Here is a 24,762-nt window from a genome sequence, read left to right as displayed (position 1 = left end):
TTGCGAGGACTGTCACCGCTTGATGTCGGTGACCGGCCCCCACCGTCGGTGCCTTTACTGTCTCGGGCTGACCATGAAGACAAGTCGCGCCCCGACTGCCGGGCCTTGACCTCGAATGCTAGGCGGGAGCGGTCCCGTAAGGAGCTCGAGCTCCGGCAGTCGGCCCGCGCCGCTCGAGGTCCCTGTCTAGGAGGAGGCCGAGGGACCGGTCGCGGGGCCGCAGTCATCGCCACTCGACAAGTCACCACCACTCGTCGGGCTCCAAGTCCTCAGGTAAGTGGAGGCACTCGAAGAAGTCGAAGAGGCGTCATCACTCTTCCGACTCCCCCCGACGCTCGTGCGACACAAACAGAGGTTCGGGCCGGAGCCGCCGGCCCGCCTGAGCCGCAAGCGCCGCGTCCACCTCCACACCCGCCGGTCCCTGGGCTGCACGCGGCGCCGGAGGAGATACGTGACTTCCTCGTGGCCAAGAGGACTCACTTCCCTCCGGCGGACCCTGTGGAGGTGCCCGCGGGTCCGTCTGGGAGCCCTAGCGGGCTGGCGGCTCCTGCCTCGGCGCCGTCGGGTGCATCTGCCCCGGCACCGCCGACAACTCCGGTCCCAATGCCGCAAGGCACCGCAGGATCCAGGCCTGGATCCGGGTCGTTTCAAGTCCACCTTACGACCCCTCCGCTGGCGCCGACCCCGAGGGTGTCGCCCACAACGCCGTCCCCGGACGACGGCGTCCCCAGTTCCAGCCCCGATCCGGGTCCGGCGTCGGACCGGCACCGCCCGGCGCCGTCTCCGGCGCCGATGGGTGAGCAATTCTCCTACGACCCGCATCCATCATTTTTCCCTGACTATCAGGAGATGGATGACGAGGAGGACTGGGAGGGGTCTGAGGACCCTCTGGCATAGCAGTGCCAGTAGAGCCAGGACTGGGCAGATGAGCTGGGGAAGGCCAGTGGTCTGGACATTTCGTCTACGGAGGAGGGGGCTGCTTATAGCGTGGTGTTGACTAGGGCAGCCAAGGCCTCGGCTCTTGAGCTCCCTGTCGAGGCTGTGAGGACTAACCTCCTCACTGATGAGTTCAATCCGCAGGCAAGCTCCTCGGAGCCTCTCTTGCCGTTTAACAAAGCCCTCACCAACGTTCTTTTGGGCTCCTGGTCCAAGCCTCTACAGACCTCCCTGTAGATCGGAACGTGGCCCGATGCCACTGCCGGGCTCCGGGCGACCCCAGCTTCCTGTCCGTTCACCCCACACCATTGAGCCTGGTGATCCAGGCCTCTACATCCCAGACCGCATTCCCGACTGCTCCATCGGATCGGGAATCCAAAAGGTACGATCAATTTGGGAAGAAACTGTTCTCCTCCCTGAGTTTGGGGCTGCGGTCTGTCAACACCGTCTGCCTTTTGGGCCGTTACACCCACTCTCTGTGGGATACGGTTGCGGATGTGCTGCCACAGTGCCTCTAGGAGGCCTGGGCAAAGCTCACCCCAGCCCTAGCAGAAGGGCAGGATGCAGCACGCTACTCGATACGGTGTGGACTCAATACCACGGACTCGCTGGGTAGGGCGATTGCAATGACAGTGGTGGTTTGCCACCACGCCTGGCTGAGGTCCGCCAACTTTTCGGGGGATGTCCAGGCCACCCTCATGGACATGCCCTTTGATGTCTGTCGCCTCTTTGGCGACAAGGCGGACAGTGCCCTGGAGCGTTTTAAGGACTCCAGGGCTACGGCCCTTGGGCCTCTGCCAATGCCAGCAAACTTCCACCTTTCGCTCCTTTCGTGCCCAAGGAAGAGGCGCCCCCACACGTCCAGCCAGCCACAGGCCGCAGACCCCGACCCAGGCTCAACGCGGTCGCGGACATGGTTCCCACAGTGGCGGTAGCAGGGGATACCGGCAGGGTCAGTCCACACCGCCCCTACAGCATCTGCCTCTAAGCCTTCCTAGTCCTGCATTTCAGGCCCATTCGTCACCAGTGGGGGGCAGGGTTCGCCATCACCTCCTCCACTGGCGCACCATCACGTCGGACAGGTGGGTGCTGCAAATCGTCTGAAGGGGTTACTCCCTCCCCTTCGAGGCGACTCCTCCAGCCATGCCACCGCAGTACCACCGCATGTCGGGGGACCACTTGCAACTTCTGCAGGAGGAAGCTACGGCCCTCTTGGCCAAGGGGACCATCAAGCGCGTTCCTGGGCCAGAAGTAGGATGTGGTTGCTATTCCCACTACTTTCTGGTACCCAAGAAGGGCAAAGGAGGCCTACGCCCTATCTTGGACCTACGGAGCGTCAACGGCTTCCTCTGGAAAGAGAAGTTAAAGATGCTGACTTTGGCTCAGGTCCTAGCTGCCCTAGACCCTGGAGACTGGATGGTAGCGTTGGACTTGCAGGACGCATATTTCCACATCCCCGTCCTGCCGGCCCACCGACGTTATCTGCGGTTCACGGTAGGCCACAAGCACTTTCAGTTTACCGTGCTCCCCTTTGGCCTTATGCGGCCCCACGGGTTTTCACGAAAGTGATGGCGGTGGTCTCAGCTCATCTGCACAGATCAGGGGTTCCAGTCTTCCCCTATCTCGACGATTGGTTGTTGAAGGCGGGCTCGCCCCCAAACAGTTGTCTCCCACCTCCAGACTGCGGCCGACCTCCTGCACTCGCTGGGTTTTCCATCAATGTGCCGGAGTCGCACCTGTGCCCCTCTCAGAAGCTCCTTTTCATCAGAGTGGTTCTGGACTCAGCGCAGTTTCGGGTTTATCCCCCCGAACAGCGGGGTCGGGATATTCAGGCGCTGATTCCGATCTTTCAGCCTTTATCTCGAGTCTCGGTCAGGTTGACGCTGCGGCTCCTTGGGCTGATGGCCTCCTGCATCCTTCTGGTTCATCACGCCAGGTGGCGGATGCGGGCTCTGCAGTTGGACCTGAAGTTTCAGTGGGCAAAGCATCAGGGCAACCTGTCCGACCACATCCTGATATCGGATGGGCACTGCTAGTCAGTTGCAGTGGTGGCTCACGAACCGCGATTGGGTCAGCGGCAGATCTCTCTCCCTACCCCAACCGGAGCACGTAGTGGTGACAGATGCGTCCCTCCTGGGATGGGGAGGCCATATGGGAGAGAGGGAGATCAGAGGCCTCTGGTCTCCGGCGGAGTCCCGGCTCCATATCAACCATCTGGAGCAGCGGGCGATCCGACTTGCACTGAAGGCATTCCTTCCCTCTGTCCGGTGAAGTGTAGTGCAGGTGTTCATGGGCAACACCACCGCCATGTGGTACTGCACAAACAAGGCGGGTGGGGTCGTGAACCCTCTATCAGGAGGCTCTGCGCCTCCGTACATGGCTGGAACACCAAGGCGTCACCCTGGTGGTTCAACACCTGGCAGGTTCCCTGAACGCCAGAGCAGACTAACTCAGCCGTAGGTGCATGATGGATCACGAATGGCGTCTGAACTCGAACATGGCGCAAGGTCTCTTTCAGCAGTGGGGAGAGTCTTGGTTAGATCTATTTGCCACCAAAGAGAACGCGCAATGTCATCAGTTCTGCGCGTTGGAATTTCCAAGGCGGCACTCGCTCGGCGACGCTTCTGGTCGCGAGTGGAGCTGCGGTCTGTTGTACGCCTTTCCGCCTATACCACTTCTGCCCAGAGTGCTGAAGAAGATCAGGCGAGACCGGGCCAAAGTCATCCTTGTGGCTCCGGACTGGGCACGAAGGTGTTGGTATCCCGAGCTTCTCAGCATGTCAATCGATCCCCCGATTCGTCTGCCTCTTCAGGAGGACCTTCTGTCGTAGCAGCAGGGAACGGTTCTCCACCCGAACCTGTCCAGTCTCCACCTCCATGCGTGGAGATTGAGCAGCGACAGTTGAGGCCATTTGACTTGCCTCCTGAAGTCTGTGATGTGATTCTGGCAGCCAGGCGTCCCCCCACAAAAACGGTATACGCCTGCATGTGGAACAAATTTGTGGCATGGTGCACAGCAAAGGTTGTGGATCCACTCTCTGCCTCCCTTTCAGAGGTTCTCCTCTTCCTTCTTTCTCATGCCCAGCAGGGCTCTGCTCTGGGCACTATCAAGGGCTACCTCTCGCCCATTTCAGCTTTCTTAAGGCTTCCTGATCAGCCTTCTCTTTTCAAGAACCCTATTGTAAATAGATTCTTGAAAGTCATCATCACATGTTCCCTCATGTTCCCTTCGTGATGCCTCAGTGGGACTTGAATCTTGTTCAGACACATCTTATGTGCGCTCCCTTTGAGCCACTTTAAAACTGTCCTCTTCGTCTTCTGACTCTTAAAACTGTATTCCGGGTTGCCATCACCTCTGCTTTGAGAGTGAGTAAGCTCCAGGCTCTTTATTCTAAACCTCCTTTCCTCTCTGTCCATCCGGACAATGTTGTTCTGAGGACTCGTCCTTCTTTCCTGCCCAAGGTAGTCACAGCCTTTCACATCGGGCAGTCCATCACCTTGCCCACCTTCTTTCCGCCTCCGCATCCTTCGAAGGAGGAAGAGAGGCTCCACCGTCTAGACCCAAAACGTGCGCTCTCATTCTATCTAGATCGCACACGCCAGTTACGGGTGGACGACCAGGTCTTTGTTCGTTACGTGGGAGCTAAGAAGGGACGGGCGGTGTACAAGCGGACCATCTCTCGATGGGTCGTCTTGTGCATCAAGGTTTGCTACTCCTTGGCAAAAAAAGGAGCCTCCTGTTGGGCTGCGCGCCCATACCACTCGGGCCACGGCGGCTATTACTGCCCTGGGTCGGGGAGTTCCCTGCAGGACATCTCAGGCAGCTGCATGGGCCTCGCTGCACATGTTTGCTAGGCACTACTACCTGGACAGCCAAGTCCGGAGAGATGGCTTTTTCGGCCGTTCTGTTCTCCAGGAGTTTCTGGGGTGAGCTTGACTAAGGCGGACCTCCTTTATTTTCTGGGTTTCAGAGTCAACGTGCCGATGCCGCACCTTAAACCATTCTCAGAAGCTCCTTTTCATCTGAGCGGTTCGGGACACAGCACCGTTTCGTGCCTATCCTCCTGAGCAGCGAGTCTGGGATATTCGGGCTATGATACCAATGTTGCAGCCTCTAGCCCCGATTTTGATGAGAATGACCCTGAGGCTGCTGGGCCTCATGGTCTCCTGCATCCTGCTGGTGGATCATGCCAGGTGGCATAGGCGGGCTCTGCAGTGGGACCTCAAGTTCCAGTGGGTGCAGCATCAGGAGACTCTGTCCAATGTCGTCCAGATCTCGGTGGGGACTGCACATCAGTTGCAGTGGTGGCTCACGAACCAGGATTGGGTCAACAGCAGATCCCTCTCCGTTCCCCAACCAGAGTTCACAGTGGTGACAGATGCGTCACTCATGGGATGGGGCGGCCACATGGGAGAGGCGGAGGTCAGAGGCCTCTGGACTCCGGTGGAGTCCGGGCTCCACATCAACCTTCTGGAGCTCCGGACGATTCGTCTAGCACTAAAGGCATTCCATTCTTCTGTCAGAGGTTGAGAAGTGCAGGTGTTCACAGATAACACTTCCGCAATGTGGTATTGCAACAAGCAGGGCGAAGTGCGGTCGTGGACCCTCTGTCAGGAGGCCCTTCGTCTCTGGAAATGGCTGAAACATCAGGGCATGTCCTGGTGGTTCAACATCTGGCAGGTTTCCTGAACGCCAGGGCGGACTAACTCAGCCACCGGTGCTGGATGGATCATGAATGGTGTCTTCATTCTGAGATGGGGCAAGGTCTCTTTCATTAGTGGGGAGAGCCTTGGTTAGATCTATTCCCCACCGAAAAGAATACGCAATGTCAGAAGTTCTGCGCATTGGAATTTCAAAGGGGGTGCTCGCTAGGCAATGCTTTTCGTCACAATTGGAGTTGCGGTCTTCTATACACCTTTCTGCCGATACCACTTCTGCCCAGAGTGCTGAAGAAGATCAAGAGCGACAGGGCCCCAAGTCATTCTTGTGGCTCCGGACCGCACGAAGAGTCTGGTATCCAGAGGTCTTGAACCTGGCCATTGATCCCCGATAAGACTGCCCCTTTTGGTAGGATCTTCTGTCGCACCAGCAGGGGACGGTCCTCCACCCGAACCTTTCCAACCTACACCACCTTGTGTGGAGATTGAGCTATGACAGTTGACAGCCTTCCTCCCGAAGTCTGAATGTTATCTTGGCAGCCAGGCATCCCTCTTCTAAAACAGTATACGCCTGTAGATGAAACAGATTTGTGGCACCTTTAAGGGCTGTCTTTCACCCATTTCGGCCTTTCTTGGCATTCCTGATCAGCCTTCTGTTTTCAAGTCTCTCAATGTAAATCGTTTCCCTAAGGGCATTACTCACCTGTTTCCGCCTATTCCTTTTGTAATGCCCCAGTGGGACTTTTACCTTGTTCTGACTTACCTTATGGGCGCTCCTTTCGAGCCGCTACATAATTGTCCGGTCAGACTCTTGACCTTAAAGACTGTTTTTCTGGTTGCCATCACCTCTGCTCACAGGCGGAGCGACCTTCAGGCTCTTTTTTTCTTAACCTCCTTTTCTTGCTGTTCATCCTGACAAGGTTGTCCTTCGAACTAGACCTTCTTTTCTTCCCAAAGTGGTTACCTCTTTCCACGTAGGAGAGACCATCCCTTTGCCCACCTTCTTCCCGCCTCAGCATCCTTCTAAAGAGGAGGAGAGGCTCCACCGTCTGGATCCAAATCCTGTGCTCCCGTTTCATCTGAAACGGACACAACAATTCCGGGCGGATGATCAGCTCTTTCTTGGCTATGTGGGCACCAAGAAAGGTCGTACCGTGCAAAACCATACCATCTCTCGATGGGTCTTTCTTTTCATTAAAATGTGTTATTCCTTGGCGAAAAAGGAACCTCCAGTAGGGTTGCAGCCCATTCCCCTAGGGTGATGGCAGCTACTACTGCTTTGGGACGTTGAGTCCCCCTTAATGACATCTGCCCGGCAACCACGTGGGCATCATTGCACATGTTCACTAAAAATTACTGCCTGGATAGCAAAGTCCGTAGAGACGACTTCTTTGGCTGTTCAGTTCTCCAGCACTTTATGGTGTGAACTTGGTTCGCAGACCCACCTCCGGGGTTGGTATTGCTGGGCTATCTATTCTAAGGTAAGGAATCTAGAACTAATAGTGTCTTTCAGATTAACAAGTTACTTACCTTCAGTAACGATATATCTGTAAGAGACATATAATAGTTATAGATTACCACCCCACCCCTCCTCATCCTCACCGTTCTGCGAACTGACTTCTAGAGTAAGGGACTCCCTTTCAGGGACCTAGCTTTGTGCACCAGTGGTCAGTGTCTTGCATGGCTCTGCACTTATGGCATGGAATTTCATGTATAGAACGGACGTCAGCGCACAGGGGCATCGTCTAAGTAGATACCGCAACGTCTTTCCGGGGATCACAATGCCAACGACGAACGCGGAGTCTACCGTCGCTCAGGGGTACTGCTGAAGAAAATTCTCCGGATCCTGTCTGATGCCTGGGGGTAATTCTAAGGTAAGGAATCTATAACTAATATATGTCTCTTACAGACATATCGTTAGCGAAGGTAAGTAACTTGTTCAATCAGCACAGCTTTACCACCAGCATCAAGGGTACCCCTGATAAAATCGACTACCTCCACTAGGGCCATTTCTGTGCTACAGCTGGGGCGAAAGCCAAATTGACTAGGATGTAGCACATCATTGATTTCTAAGTACCAAGACAGCTGCTTATTAACATGTTTTTACAGCACTTTGGAGAGGGCCAGGAGAATCAAAATCTGCTTATAATTAGACAGATCAGTAGCTACTGCCTGCGGGTTTTTTCAGCAGCAGCACAATTTGGCCTGTTTCCATTTCTTAGGGACAATTGCCTTGCAGAGTGAGGTATTCAGGAGATGATTAGCAAGAGGATTAATCGCCTCTGCTCCAATAACCACAAGATTGGTAGGGCTTGGGTCAGATGGAGAGCCAGATTTAAGACTCCTGAAGGCAAGAAGTGAGTCTTCCAGGGAGATCGGATCAAAACAATCCATGGAAGAAGTTAAGTTGGTAGTTTGCTTAACTTGCTGACTGATATTCAGAGTCTCCTTTCTCAGTCCTGGGAGTGGGGGAGTGGCTTGGATATGTCGGATCTTATCCTGGAAGTAGTCGGCAAGTGGATTGCACCATTCCCCAGAAGGCGACTGCTGGGTTATGCAGGTTACTGGGGAAATCAAGGACTTCAGTATTTTAAAAACAACTTCCTTAGATTTTTTTGCCAGTCTTTAAAATTCCAGCCTCAAAGTATAATTTTTCTCTTTTTAATTTTTTTGTTCCTAGTTTTGGCGATCGGGCAATATGACTCCCTCCATTGTCTCTCTAAGTGCTTACACACTAATTTGGCTTCCCTCAGGGAGTTAGGGTACCATGAATTAGAAGGTTTGGCTTGATGTGACTGTTGTGTCCGTTCAAGGGCCAGTGCACAGATAGGGGCTCCAATCCAGCTATCTTTAATATCAGCATCCCGGTCCACATTATTTGAAAGAGAGGGCATTTTCTCCTTTAGGGTCCTACAAAAGGTTTATGAAAGGCTCTCATCGCTCTAGGCATAGATCCAGTATGGGATGCAGCTCTCTCTATTTTGGCCCAACTAAACCTAACCAAAGCCCAACTAAGCTACTTGCAGAGCATTCCATAGGTGGTGTTCAAGGCTTTTCCTCCACTACAGTGAATATGTGACATGAAGCATATTATCCCAATGTTTCTGGCCCAATCCTTGGTTTCGGTGAGCTTAGCTCTTGGACATCTAGCCTTGTGCACCCTCTTCATTCCGAAGAACAGGTAGCATGTGCAGGCCTTGCAATGAAACCTGAGATTCCAGTGGGCTTCCCATCAGTGTTGCCTTTTACGACTCCATTCAGATTTTGCTGGAGACTGCACAAAATCCTCAGTGGTAGATGAACGCTGCCAACTTGACCTGCAGCAGACATCTCTCTCTCCATCTATTCACGGATGTATTGGGTCCTTCACTACTAGGTTGATGTGGGGTTCTCGTGGGAGAGGTGCAGATCAGGGGCATATGTTCTCCAGCAGAAGGACACCTCCACATAAACCTTCTGGGATTTAAAGCGATCTTTTTAGCTTTGAAAGTCTTCTTCCTGTTCATCAAGGGGACTCATTGAAGCCCTCACAGACAACGGGACGACCATGTGGTACTGCAGCAGGGAGGCTGGAGGGGGGTCCTGGATCCTCTGGAAGGGGTCCCTCGTCTTTTAAGGTGACTGGACCAGAAAACATCTGTCTAGTTAGTTGTCACCATCTGGCAGAATCCCTGAATAATGTGAGAGCATCCTGGCTGAGCAAATGTCATCCAGCAGACCATGAGTGGCTTCTTCTTCCCGAGATGGTGTAGGGCTTTTTCGATCCATGGAGTATGCCCTTGTTAAAACTGTTCTCCATCATCGAACGTACAGTTTCATAACTTGTGCATGCTGGAGTTTCCTGCAGGTACTCTTATGCATTCAATCTCAGTGGGACACAAGGCTTGTGTATTTGTTTTTACCACTTTGTCTCCTTCCTTGAGTTCTGAAAAAACATAAGAAGGGATCGGGTCAGAGTCAACTTAATCTCTCCAAACCGAGCCAGAAATGTGGCACCCAGAGTTCCAGAGGAGCATGAGCAATTTCCCTCTGATCTGTCTATCACTTGGCAGGATATCCTACTTCAGCAACAGGGAAGGGTCCCGAACCAGGGTCCCCACATCCTACAGCTTTATATATAGAGCTTGAGTGGCAGCAGTTAAATTGATTCGATCTATTTTGACCAGCAGATGTAATCCTTGCAGACTGACCCCCTTCATCATAGCCTATATGTGCCGGGATATATCTTTTTTTCCTGGTGTGGCGCTAGTCATGCTGACCATCTGAAGGCAAAACTACTGCCTTGATAGTCTGATCTTGTGGGAAGGCCACTTTCCCAACTCAGTCCTGCAAGATTTTCTGGTCAGAGCCCACACCCCAGACCCTCCACCTTTAGGGAAGTGCTGCTGAAAAATCTCGGAATTTGGCCAGTTATGGTTTACTGAACAAAACGTAACTTACTGTTGCTTCCTAGCCAGATCCTTTCTATACGTATACCAATAAACAAATACATTCATGATAGGTTTTTAGTTTGAGATTTGGGGGGAGGCAAGATGTTCTTCTCTTTTTTAGCAAGGGAAGGATTTAGTTAGATTTCAGAGTTGAGTGGGTATTTTCTTGAGAAAGTAACACTTAAGGTTAGGAGGACTGAAAAAAGTGAAATAAAGTAGAGGGTCTAGAGGATGGATAGGTTAAGCTTCTGGAAGGACTACCAGGGGTATGAAGCAAAAAAGGAAAATAGGCGGAATGAGTTTGTAAATTTTGCACTTCTTCAGTGGAGTAAATCAGAGAATTGTTCGAATAGGTGTGGGATGGGGGAATCATGACCGTGTTTCATGGTGCAGAAAATGCTGGAATGGTTGATACAGTGAAAAGAACCTTGATGGTGACAACTTCACTTGTTATCTTTTTTTGGACTGAATTAGCTGTGCTCCCTGTCATGCCATACTATCTGACCCCATGCACTTACTACATGTGTTGCTGGACAATAAAGGATGTAGCAAAGTTAGGCTTTGAGGAGATGGCTGGATGGTTGTCCAGAAGAAGGTATAGCACAGATTAATGTTATCAGAACCGTGGAGGTAATTTTTCTTAACTCAGTAATCCTTCTGTTCCACCTTTCTCAACTTTTTGGTGAGTCTAATTCCACAGCTTAATCCTTTGGAAGATTGAATCCAGCATATGCCCAAGGAGGCTGCTAGCAAATATATTGCAAAGAACATCATCAAAAACTGCATGCTTTCTTGATGAAGCATACAGGAGCAAAGGTTTTACTTTCTTCAGGAGAGCGATGGAGATGGCACCAAGATCTCTTGTTTTTCTTGGGGATGTATTCTTTGAAGTAGATGTTGCTGTTAATGGCAAAACTCAGAGAATTTCTGTTCAGATGCAGCTGGAAATGAATCTATCCAGTTTCTTTTCAAAGAGCATGATTTTAATGTTGGTTTTATTTGCTCTTATTGGCAAATAGGATGAATGTTTCTTGGATTCAGTTTTAGTATAATTGTGGACATCCAGTTCAGAATTAGATTCCGATGGTCTTGATTTGGTGAATATCGGGAGCGGTGGAGATTGTTTTAATCGCCCTTACATAGTTTCCCATTTTGAGTTTTAAAATGTTGGGGACACAGGATGAATACTTGGAAACATCTCTGGAGGAGATGGGTAGTTTTTGGCACCCTGATGTTCTCATCCGGACCAAATGTTGGCAGATGGTGAGATGTCGAGTGAGTATGTGTGCCTCTGGAGGTTGGCCCAGTGTTTGCGATTGATCACATTAAATAAAAAATGAAAAAAGCAATTGGCCACCTTGCTCCAATATCTTCACTTCTGCTAACATTGACTCTTTATAAGGCCCCTTTGCAGCACAATATGTAGCCATCCTGCAGGCGTTAGTTCATGTATTCCACAAATTTGATTAGGATGATATCTGTTTAATGCCTCTTGATCACTAGTCAGCATTTTATTTTTCTTATTCCCGGACAGTGCTCTACAAAAGAGAATTGGTGGGAGTATCCTGGACTGATTCTCCTCATTCCTCAGGAAAATGCCACTTTGTTGAGATGCAAAAACCACAGTTGATGTGAAACTCCTACTACTTTCTTGGATGTCTCTTGCTGTTCAACCTCCAAATGGAACAAGTGGGGTATCAATTGTAAGAATAAAGCATTTCCATCAAGCAGTGTGCAGTTCACACTGCCCTGTATCCCTATGTGTTGTCCTATGATGATATATGTTGGCTTAAATCCTACATTTAATTAATTGGAAATGAAGGCCTTTATTCTGTATCAAACTCAACCCTTCATAGACCCAATATCATCTATGCTCAATAGCTGACTCCCCGCTAGCAGTTTAAAACTTGTTTATACAATAATCTTTCCTAGGAGGCTCTGCTATATTAGAGCATACAAGCATACCATTGGGTTTCATCAGACACACCCAGCTCTCCATGTGATTCAGAATGTCCATACTTAACCAGAGGTCCTTCTACCAATCACACATTTCACATGATAATATACTTCATTGCTCTGCTGTTCTTCTTGTCCTCTCACATAGATGGTGGTGGTGAAGTCTGCTTTGTTTGATACCCAGATTTATCCATGACCCTCCAAGAGCAATCTTTCCTTCCTTGTATTGTCACAACTGTACATAAATCACATCACATATTTGTCTTCTCTCGACTGTCTATCATGATACATGAATCTCCTTTAATATTTGTAGAAGATTTGACATAGCGCCCTATTTCCAGCAGCACTTTCGCAACAAGAAACCCTTCAGCTCAGTCAATGTTTTCAACGCCTGGATCAAATCTCTCCACTGGCTAGACACTGAGACTACAACACTCAGGCAAGCCTTTTGTTTTGGTCCAAGGTTGTGGAACTCTTCCCTATAGTTTCCATGTTATCTCTGACCTGTTAAACATCTGCCAAGCCACAACTAATTCATTTCTCTAAATCTTCACCAGCAAGATTGTGTTTTGAGCGACTTCTTGCTCTCCTCAAACCTTGTCCTTTTTAGGGCTCGCCTGGCGTTGCAGCGCGAAGCGCTGCCGCTAGCGAGCCTTATTGCCGTTGTGAAGGCCTCCCCAAGTGGTACAGACCGGTGCACGAGCAGACACCAGTCTGTGAACGTGCAAGCCGCATGGAACGCCAACGTGCACGTGCACGCTCACGGCGTCACGCACCTGCCCTCCTGCGTCTCTTCCATGGCGCGCTCCAGGCCGACTTGTTTACTGTGTTTGCCCACTACTCCTACATTAACTGGCAGCTTACTTGTGCCTTTTTTCCGAAGCTTCCCACATCGCTCGAGCTGAAGCTGGTTGGTAATGGATTTTTTTCATGCCCTTTGACCGCCTGTCCACAGTAATAATATTTTTAAGAGCCTGTCTTTTGTGTGTTAATTGCCCTTTGCGTTCTTCACAGCAGCAGTCGGTGTGGCCCGGTAGAGAGGGGTTGTGTGAAAAGTGCGTTTCTGAACGGCGCTGGGCTTCTAAAGAGGAGTGTCTGGTTTGCACCAGGTTGCGGGCTAGTGTGTTCGGAGTGAGTTATGTGTTGGTTGGTGTCCTGGGCAGAAATGTAAAGTCACCCCAGTGGTTATGGTTTTTATGTTGTATTTCAGATAGAGATCTTTGGTCGTGGATATGTGAATTTGGTAACTCAATTAAACCTCCGGGGAAAAAAAAAACTATCGACACCATGCACCACAATCCTTTAGTTTTAGAGAGACCGTTTGTCTGTCCGCTTAATGGATGTCTCGGTGTTGGTCTGCCGTGTGTGTGTGTTGGGATATGTGTATATGTGTCTGGTTTATCCTACTGATTGTTCTTTGCCTGGTTGAGTGATGTATCCGTTGTGTGGTTGATTATGTTGAATGCAGTTGGTGTGGTGTTGATTGCATCACGGTACAGCTAGTTTTATGTGAGTGTGTTTGAGAGATTCCTACCTTGTGTTGTGCTTGAGAGCGTGCTATTGATGCAACTGAAACTGATTCACTATGACATGAACCACAAGCTGACAATGCTTGTTAATATAACCTCCATTTTAAATATTTTTTTTGTCCTCTGTGCTTTATTCTCCTCATTTGTTCAAGAGGCGGAGAGGTCACATGAATCTAGAACTGCTTAAAGAAGCAAAAAACATTCTTACAGGTTTTGTTCAGTGTAATGCTCGGCTAGAGCTCACGCTGTGCACTGATTAGTTAGTGGTGCAATTTCCCATTGGAGGGCAGTGTGAAGCAGGAGTGATTACACAATAAATGCCTTAGCACCAACTGTATTACTACTGCTTCTGTATCTAAACAAGTAGTTTATTTTTACTAATATGCATTTTGCTGACCTTGACACTGCCATTCATATGTCTTAAAGCTACATTACTAGCTCCATCCCTTTAGGCACACGCTCTTGTCTCCTTACTAGAAAGAGAGTTCCACACTGGTTTTGTAGGTTAGATTATTCACATAACCTACAAAACCAGTGTGGAACTCTCTTTCTAGTAAGGAGACACGAGCGTGTGCCTAAAGGGATGGAGCTAGTGATCCACTAGCCTCCCGTTAAGCCATTGTATATTTGACGTCGTGGGACTCTCGACGCCACCTTTGGAGCACCAACAAAATCAACTAAAATTATTGAACTACAACTTTAAATATAGCAGTGCATTTGCCCTAAAAACATTTGTCAGTGTTAAAGCTACATTAAACATAAAGGACAATGTTGCTCCCTTTTTCTCAACTCAGGTGCCCTCTTCACCTACCACAGGAGATTTACTTGCTAAATCAAAATATATCTGTACAGTTTGAACTAACCACCAGGCAATAGTCCCTTTAGTCATTGCAGTACCCAATGCCTGTAGTGTATGCGCTAGAAAAAATTGCTTAAACTTCCTGATAGCCTCTGGCTCCTGTGCAGAGTATATTACATCTCTTTTTACATCAAACATGTGTAATGCTTTATCTGCAGCATTTGTTAGCTTTTGAAACAAGTATTTAAAATGCAATAGGTCGCGCCTTTGATTAAGTTAAAGCCATTTGCTTTGCTATACAATACCATTAGCAAAGCAAATGGCTTTAACTTAATCAAAGGTGAGACCTATTGCATTTTCAATGCTTGTTAATCAGCTTCTGCTCTAACATTCCAAACAACAAACGTCACTTAGTTAAGGTATTCTTGCTCTCCAGTTGATCCACCATTATTATATACAAGCCTATGTTGTATTTTACCCGCAGGTTTAAGCATTATAAATATTGTTAAACTACAGTTTCCTGAATGTTGGGGTACCCGTTGATATGGGCAATCCACAACTATAGTAAAACATTTGGTGCCTATACCTTGGTGTGCATTTTATGCCGTTGGGGAAGAGCTGGTTATAGGTGTCTGTAGTTGTAGGAGAGCTAAAAGTGTAGCAGCTTCAGCAGAGGTATATGATCTCAGGAGATGGCTCTATGGTACATATTCTACTGCAAGAAGGGAATTGATCCTTTTCGTTAAATTGGCTTGGACCCATAGTATGGAGAATCAATACACTTAGGAGGACATAGAACAGATAGTTCGGGGTGTGCAGATGGTAATAGATTTTTCTCAAATAGATCTTAAAGCCTACATCCAGGTTTTGCCAATTTGTAATCAGAAAAATATTTGACTGCACTACCTTTGTCTTAACCTGCATGTTTCTGCTCATCAAGGCTATAAGCATACATCGCGATTTGAGAACAACTGAATTGTTAAGTTGTTTTAAGGTATTTAACTGGTAGAACCGCACATGTTATAATCCCAGATTGGAAAGTAGTATAACATTACATTTAAACCCCCATGATCAATTTTGGTCACTGTAAAGCAAAAAATGCTTATAGGCATAAGTAGATAAATGTAATAATGCTATGGTTATTTTTTGTGTTAGAACAAAAAAGCCATACCATGGTTTGTCTCTATAAAATGAGGTGGAAAGAAGTTTCATTGGTCTTTATCAAAGGTTGCTGGCAAATAGAGAAATAAAAAACTTGTATGACAAGAAACACACGGCATTCTGTAAAGAAGATTGACTTAAGTCGAAGGAGTTGTGGGGGGTTTGAATAACATCTGTGGAGTATCGTACATGCTGCTGTTCATAATTGAGCGAGTGTGGTAGTGGCTGGTCACCCACTGTCACAGGTAGTGGGATGTGAGGTTCTCAATGCCCCTTCTAGGATTCTTTTCATAGAGAAGAACATGGTCATTGCCTGGGTTTTTTCTAGTCGTTGTAGATTAACTTTGCGATGCTTCCAGTGCTTTTAGTTAATGTTGACTGTGGGCAATGTGCTTTTCTTTCTTCAGGCTGTAACTTTCTGCCAGTTAAAAGAAGCTCTTGAGGTTGACTGGAGCAGTGACAAGGCGAAAGTGTCTCTGAAGAGAACTCCTGCCGACTACTTCCTGCTTCAAGGTAAAAACAATCCTGTCAGCACTGCACAGAGTCTGTTTTCAGTAAAATAAAGTGATGTGGTTGAAGTCTTCTGTGGGCCACTAACTAAAACCATGACTTCCAGCAATAGTGACGTGGATTCAGATCTGGAGACCGCACAAGCAATTAAGTAAACTGGTGCCAAACCCCGTACTCTGTGGTTCTTTGTACTGCGAATATCCTAACCATCTATACACCTGGACCTCGCATTGTGAAAGGAATGGCTTTCCTCAGATACATTTGTATTTTATTGGATTGTTTAATGACTGTGATATATATATATAGATAGATAGATAGATAGATAGATAGATAGATAGATTGATAGATATCTGATTTTATGTGATTGCAAAATATTTTGGCTTGGTAGCCGAAATAAGGTAAATATCTATATCTATAGATATCTAGATATATAGATACATTTATTTGGAGTTTTCTATAGCGCTGGCCAGACCCGAGGGTATCGGAGCGCTTGACAATCGTTCTGGAGGGAACGGGTGAGGAGTAGTACAGTACATATAGATTGTTATATAGATATCTAGATATATATATGGATATATAACCTTATTTCGGCTACCGAGCCATAAAAGTTTGCAATCAAATCAGCTATACAGTCACATAACTGTTGTTAGGGGTCTGGTCGTGAATCATTTCCCTGTCTTTTGCTGTTTTGCTCAAGTCTTCTCATCCCCAATCACATTTTTCTTTCATGTAATCTGCTGTACAGTGACGAAATTCAAACTATTTGTAACCCCTCCGAATCGCCCCCCCCCCCCCTCCCAAAAAAAGGAAAGAAATTAATGGCGTACAGTATTTAGTGACCCTTTGCATATGTGGTAAGAGATTTGATATCTGGTAGAATAGTGATAAAAACAGGCATAAAAAGAGAGTGTGAAAAGTATGTTTCAGAACGTCATTCTAGAGGCAGGTAGTTCCTTATAAGGTGTATGTCTAATGTGTTTGTTTACTTAAAATGTGCACACTGTAGAATTACGTTGCTACTAGGTTCCGAGGCATTACATAAATTCATTATAAATGTCAAATGCAATGCAGCTGGATTATTGAGCGAATATAAACGGTACTGGAAGAAATACCTGCAGCAACCACAGCTGAGAGGCATTAAACATAGTATAACGAAAGGGAGGCTCTCTGTCTCAGACAGCTTTGTAATCATTACTTGTATACCTCTTAGAGTGGGCTTCATTATTGTTCACAGTTGGTTGACGCCTTTGCTTATTTCAGTATGTTGCTTCTGATTCAGTGGCTTTGCTATTTTTTTTTGTTTGTTTCATCTTTGGAATATTTAGGTTTCACCCTTGTTTTTGACTGATTCAGCGTACCCATTAATGGCTGCCAACAGGGACAGTTGTTTGCTTTTTTCTTCCTCCCCATCATGTTTGATTTAGTTGTCCATGGGAGTGCATGTTTTTCTCCTTTCTGTCCTTCTCTTCTGCCCCCCTCCACCCCCCCATGTGCTCCACCCACATCACCACGGTCATCATTTGATTACACATCCAACACTGACCACTGTGCAGGCCGGTGTTGCGCTACGTCTGCGCTCCACAAACGTTCTCTCGATCCTTGTTGCCCCTCTATCGCCATTAATAACTATTGGCTTTGGCATTGCCAGTTGCTTTTCAAAGTGCACTAAACGTAATGTACAAACAGGGGGCAACCCTATGTCAAATAACCAATAATTAAATATCTGGTTACACCAAAAAGCATTTCTTATGGTTCCATTTGAATTATTTCACTAATTAGAAATACATGAATGTTAGTCAAAGGGAGTTTTTCAGAACAACAGCACCCACAGTTATAAGTCATATATAAATTATTTTAGGAAGAGCCTGTACGGCGAAAGAACATTAAGTTAAGGCACTTGCTGCAGAAAACTGGCCCAGTTCACGTGAGTTCTGGCCATAGTGACCACAGTGTGAACAACTCAGAAAACAAGGATTGGCAAAGCCAGTAGGTCTCGTCTTTATAAACTCTGATAAGGTATTGGATATGCCAATGCTTGTTTCTAAAATATTGTTTTAAAAAATAAGAAAGGAACCAAAAATACAATATACGAACACTATGTAACCGTTCTGAATATTTCTGTGACTGATGTTCCTTGGGTTTGCTTGAGATCTATTTCAACCTCTGAACTTGTCTTGGCTGTAGTGTGATGCATGTGTTTGTGGAACCCACTTCTGGTAAAACAGGGCCATGCACTGTTCTCTACTCTGTAAAATCAAAGCAGCACAGAGAGAAACATCTGTAGGAGACAACTTTTAAAAGTGAGTTAGAGATAGGTGACAGCCCTTAGTACTGAGAAGTCCTTAATGTAAAATAGAAAAAGTAGTGGAGCCTTCCAGAGATGGAAAGCATGCCCCATGGATAAACCACCAGAGCACCCTGTTGTTAGTGCTCCAAACTTTGTTTTCTGTCAAAGCCTTGAAGCATCTCATTTGCAAAATGCTGCCCTAGCCGAGCCCTGGAGAAACAAGCAGTTAAGTAAAGCGCTGCAGCTTTTGGGTCACTAAAAGACCATCCATGTGCAGAGACACACAGAGGGCTGTAAAGTAAGTTAGTGACATTTTGTGTCTTATTGCTTCACAGTTTCCAAATAAATGGATGGCTTTGAATGCACACTCTATTTATGGGTTGTGGATTAGGCTTAATGCATTTAAATTGTGCTTACTTCACACCTGGATAACCCAATCTGAAATTCCTTGGCTTTTATGACAAGGTACAGTTGCTTGCACCACCAATGGTAAAAGTGGAATGTGTGTGTGGGAGATGAGGTTGCACAGTCTCAGAGGTGTCACGCCATTAAAAGGGTCTCTGACCTCAGCGAGACGGTGGACTTCATGATCTTGCTCCTAGAGACTCATGGGTTGTTGTGGCACATGAACAGAGGTCTGGGCCTCACTTCACACTGGCATGGCGTGTGTATGCTTTGTGAAAAGCTGAACGATGAACGTGCATGCCTCGCTCATGCTTTGTTGTAACAGGAGCACCCAGTGATGGCAGCACCCATTGATACTGTCTCCCATGGTATTTTAATTTGCAGGCTGCACGGCATTGAGGTAATTGATTTCTTGAAAGACCTCTCACAAACCATCGCTCTGAAGCCCTATAAATCACGCATCATGCAAGTTGGAAAAGAGGTACCGCAGGGCTCCATATTATTTAACATATATATGTTGCCCCTCTGGTACAAATCTTTAAGACATGTGATTTTGAGACAATATCTTATGCCAATGACATCCAGTTGCTCATCTCCTTTGGTCCCAATTTGGTGTGAAGCCCGCTTCTCTGACTGTATGGGGAGGATATCTTCCTGGGTGTCCAATTATTGCCTGCAATTAAATGGAGAAAAGACCGAAATACTTCTATTCAGGAAAACCCAACATCTGTGGAAGTCGGATTGGTGGCCATCTGAACTGGGACTCGTCCTGTCCCCAAAACAAGTAGTTAAAAACCTAGGAGTCAAGCAGGACACTTCTCTATCCATGAAGGAACATGTCTCAGCCTTACGTGGAACCTGTTTTGCTACAATGCGACTAGTGAAAAAAGCATATCCCTACCTCTCCTCTACCCCTAGCAAAACCTTAGTTCAAGCCTTAATCGCTAGTTATCTCGACTATGGAAATGCTCTACTTGTTGGAGCCAATGAGACCTTACTGTCTAAACTGCAGGTGGTGCAGAATACTGCAGCCAGACTGGTGTGCAATCTTCTGTCTGGTTTTCCCTCTGCTCCAATACTACACACTCTGCATTGGCTACCTATGTGGAAAAGGCTCATTTTTAAGATGTGCTGCCCTACTCATAAATCCTTGAATGGCAATGTCCCAACCTACCTTCAAAATAGACACAGATACTATCTCACTTCCAGAATGCTGAGATCCACCAATAAAGCCCGGTTTCAAATTCCACGGATTCGTACCTCTAGATTTGGTGGGAGATCTTTCTCCTACATGGCCCCCTTTTTACTGGATTAAACTTCTCCTACCAATCCAATTGTGTGCAGAGCTAGGAAAGTTTTTTAAAAACTCCTAAGAACATGGCTGTTTAAGTTGGCCTTTGTTAGCCTTCAGTATTCAATGCGCTATACTAAGTGATGCTAACATAAGATAACATAACCTTGGCAGTTGGGATCTATAGCAGCAACTGGCCTTGGTGTCTAGTCTGCCACTGGAATGATTATACAGAGAGGCCGAGAGTCAGACAATCGGACAGAAAGACACACATAGATGCTTTCATATAGGAGGATAGAAGTATATCTGCACAACATCAGCTGGGCTGTGCTTTTGTCATTGTGCTTCATTTGGAAAACCAAACATTTCTGTGAGAAGTGAACACCTCTGATGGGTATTCTTTAAGGTCTGAGAGACTCTAGGATTGAAAGTCTGATAGAAAAGTCCTGGAGTGCACTCTCTTCTGAAACGTTGTGGAAGATTTAACATCTCTGAATTCACTGCCATTGATTAGAGAAATTCCTCATGTGCAAGAGAAAGATACTGCTTTAGAAACATTTTGTTTGTAATGGCATGTCCACCCCTTTTCCCCAATCACCTCTTGCCCAACAAAATAAAAGTCCAAGAGACATCCTGCACCCAACTCATTCAATTGACCTGCAGCTGCTAGACGAGAGTAACTCAAAGAAGCCAATAGACTGGAAAACAGTTGTACAGTCTGTGAGTCACACAGGAAGACGGGCAGAAAGAAATGCAAGTAGGTAGGCAGACATTTGGACAGGCAAGCAAAGAATTTAGTCATGCAAGCAGCTGCTGTGCTACACATGGGTACCCCGACCCACCAAGAGACGGACATGAGACTCATGTGGAACAACACATAAGTATGAAAATAGTTGGCAGGAAGAAGGTAGGCATGGGCACTAGCAGACAAGGTGATAATACAGAAATGCAGGCTGGAAAATAGAAATGTAGGTGGCAAAAACCCCATGTCAAATTAAATGAAAAAAATAAATATATGTGGACCAGAAGGAATGCAAGCCACCTTCACCCCAGGAAGGTGGATGGGTACGTTAACTAAAACGGACCCACATCCCTTGGGGATGAAAGCACCAATGAGACAGGCAAAGACATACATAGAGGTAGATCTCATCAGCAGAAATTGAAACGGGCTGCAGCATATGCAGAGGTAGGTCAAATTAATCCAAATACACCATTAAAGGCTTGTGGGAAGCTTTAATGGTTTGGTTGCAGACAAGGACCGAATACATTGACCAAGACCGAACAGTAGCACATAGAGGGCTACCTGGGAATACACAAGAGACTTATACCCGCACTGAAATAGCAGCACAGACTAAGAGGTGACCATAGGCATTGTCAGACAGCAATGCAGTCGCTACAGACAGTGGGACGTGGCTCTCACTGACTAATCTTCAAATATGTAATAGAGAGCAGGAATCCATTTCCTTACTCCCATAAACTTCCTTTACACCCTTGCTACGTTACTGACCCGAGAGTCAGGAGAGGTAGCATAAAAATGAGCTGGGTAGGAAGTCTGTGTTATGTCATGTTATATTATGCAGATTTGTAGAGCACGCTATCACCCTAGATGGTACCCTACAGCTGAGGAGGTGTGAGTCTACACAAACACCGTAGAGCAAATGAAACATGGTAAGTTCAACCACAGGATTTTCCTTTTCTTATGAAGACCAAACAAGAGCTTTCTTTTGTTTGTCAAGATAGTACCCTAAACATATTGAACTTTCTATTTTACTCTGAGACTCAATTAAAAAAATTGAAAGGTATGCATCACCCCCCCCCCCCCCCCCCCCGTGTACCACCCCCCTCCCCGTTAGTCATGCTTCATCATCAGCCATCCTTGTTCGTCGGGGAATTTTTCTAGTAGTGAGTTGACTCCCGGTTGGGACTGCAGTGAGTGCTTATAGATGAAGGATGGGTGCTTGGATCCAGGATTATAAGAGCTAAAAATATTGGTGACCTTCAGTAGGGAACTACCTTTATTCTGTTTTGAAGGGAAACAAGATGGTTAGAAGTTACAGCGATGTCTTGGAGTCGTATTACTCCTGCAACTGTGAGTCCACATGTTTCAGCCTTTGGCCGAAATGTGGTACGTGCCTTTCAGCAGGAACAGAAATCTCTCTTTCCCTAAGTTCCAACTGTGAACTAATTTCTCATACAGTATGCATAGACTCACACATTACCCTCTGGTATAGGTTTCCTTTGATCCTATTAAATGGAATTCTCCAGTATTGAATCTTTCATAGATTCCCATACTTGAATCATTCTGCGTCATCCAAGTGGGAGTCCCACGGTACCATAGTAAAGCAGTATGTATCAGTATAATAAGCTATAATGGCAATGAAAAGTCCGATCTGAAAGAGACACGTTAGTGATAGATTCCTTACCTTAAAATATCCCCAGGTGTCAGACTGGATCCGGAATGTTTTTGGTCAGCAGTACCCCTGCGCATTTGTAGGTGGCGTTGTGCCGCTCCGTGTCAGTTGCTGACGTCGTAAGCACCGAGATGAGATCACGGAGACTACTTAGGTGCCACCCATGCGCGCTGACGTCCGTTCTTTCTCTTTAAGCACCAGTGAGCGCAGATCCGGTTAGAGCACGTACCTTACTCACTTTTTGACTATCTTTTTGAGACTTTTGTCTCCTGTAAGTTTGAGTCTACTCTGGTACACGTAGCGATGCCTGGTTTTACGTCTTGTGGGGCCTGCCGTCGCAATATGTCAGTGGCGGACCCCACGACGTTTGTCTCTACTGCCTGGAGAGCGACCACGACTCCGGTCTTGTTTGGACTATCTGGCCATGGCCCCGAAGGCCTTGAGGGAGCGGCGCCGGAAGCTGCTTGAGCGGCACTTGTCCCAGCGCCGTTCACGGCCCAGGGGCCACTCCAGAGAACGTTCACGGGGCCACCATCATCGCTCCTCGGGCTTCAAGTCTTCACCCTTGGTTTCAGGTAAGAGACGAGACAAAAAGATATCGAAGAAGCACCCTCTAGAACACTCATTAGAATCTGAGTCCAGCAGATTTTCTACCACACTTCGTGTGAAGGGAGTCTCCTTGAGCTCTGCTCAGCTTTTCTTTTTTCTTCTTTCGAGTTGCAGATTTATCTACAGCTACATAGTAGGATATTTTTTTAAGAAAGGTCTCTTCAGATTCTGAAAAATCTGTGGAAAGAAAAGGCTACATGTCTGTATTGCCTCTCCCTCAACATCAGGTAAAGGAGTGCAAAATATGTCAAATTTTTCTTCTAAGACCTTAAGGTATTCAATGCTCTTTAGAATACCTACCACCCACTTCCTCGGACAGTGTTCACCGGGCTGGAGAGATATATCCGATCCCTGTTAGAGTAGGGAAGCCATCCCAGAATAGCACTAAAAACATAACAACACAACCCCTACAATGGTGGTATAGCAATGCCAGACGTAGAGGCCTATTACAGGGCTGCACATTTGATCCCTTTTAATGATTGGGCCCATGAGGCACGAGACCACCCCACATATAGGCTAGAGAGGGATTTAATGGAACCCCATACACAGTTCCATTACCTCTATGGTGGCAAGGGAGCCTCATGACTACTGCCAGCGACAATGGTTACCCTAGAGATGCGGGAAAAGGCGACAAATACAATGGGGTGGAGACACCCGATTACCAGGGTAAGTCCACTTTGGAAGGGGGGGTGGTTCAAAGACTTCTGAAAACTGAAATATTTTGGGGCCTGGGACCTGGTAAGCATCTCTGCGATAGACGATATCGTGGGCAAAGACTAACCTAAATCTTGGTCCACTCTCAGTACAGAATTTGGGCTCCATAGGTCCCAATTGATCACGTATGCACAACTACGCCAATGCGTGGCTGACGGAAGGTATACCGTGTGCTGATTTACCTGAATTTGATCCACTGGAAGGGATGTTATTACAAGAGTGATTTACAAAAAGTGAGCAACCCAAGTGTACCCTTGAGGGCTTGGGTAATGAAAATGAATGGGTGAAGATGCCTTCAAGGGAATTTATTTCATGCATACTTGATTATTTAGACTAATTTTAGGAAGGATCGGTTAGTGATCCTTGTTAAGAATCAATCAAAAACTGTGGAATTTCAATTCAATTTAAACAATTTGTTTCAACAAGACACAACATACAAAAAACAACACAAGGTGTATTAGAAAAATATAATTTTATCCAAAAGAATTTTTAAAGAAATCACTTCATATACAGATAAGTGAACAAACAGAAAATTAGGACTGTGGGTACACACATAAGTAAATTAATACGTGACTCAACAGAACCTAAAAACACCTATCCCAAATCAGACTGAATAAAACAAGACAGGGATAAGATGAAATGTCGACGTTTCGGTTTCCTATGAATTATTTGCGGAAAACATCTTCAGGACTGAAGTCAATTGGGATCTGTATAGAGAAAATTGCAATCTGGCTTCCTAGCACTGCCCGACTATGATTGCTTGAGGGCTGCCACGGTCTAATTTCAAGGTGGAACCGCCTCTATTTGGTGTGTTAGTTGACTTCTTGACTTTAAAAAAGTTTGTGGGCTTCGCTGTATTGATGCTGGCTCTTATTTAAAAGAAGGGAGGTTTCTGGCCACACCTGTTGATAAGCGGTATGTTGAATGAAGCTTAGACGCGGTGAGCAGAAACTAATACCGGTACATAGAGAAGTTTTTCACGTGGAGAGTTCAGACACAGATGTGTAATCAACCATACGGCGATAATCTAATAAAAATAATGAAGGTAAATTGCAGCGTGGTAAAT

General features: G+C 46.7%; 1 protein-coding gene across 1 annotated transcript in view; it reads left to right on the top strand.

Annotated features, from left to right (window-relative positions):
* Positions 1–24,762, top strand: part of SAE1 (SUMO1 activating enzyme subunit 1) — a 372,093-nt gene that overhangs the window by 191,678 nt on the left and 155,653 nt on the right. Inside the window, exon 6 of the mRNA XM_086938482.1 lies at positions 15,877–15,982. Within this exon, the coding sequence (XP_086794608.1) occupies positions 15,877–15,982 (106 nt within the window). The remainder of the gene's footprint in view (positions 1–15,876; positions 15,983–24,762) is intronic.

This window comes from Lissotriton vulgaris, chromosome 9, assembly GCF_964263255.1.
Source record: "Lissotriton vulgaris chromosome 9, aLisVul1.2, whole genome shotgun sequence".
Lineage (NCBI taxonomy): Eukaryota > Metazoa > Chordata > Amphibia > Caudata > Salamandridae > Lissotriton > Lissotriton vulgaris.
This window is presented reverse-complemented; position numbering and strand designations above follow the sequence as displayed.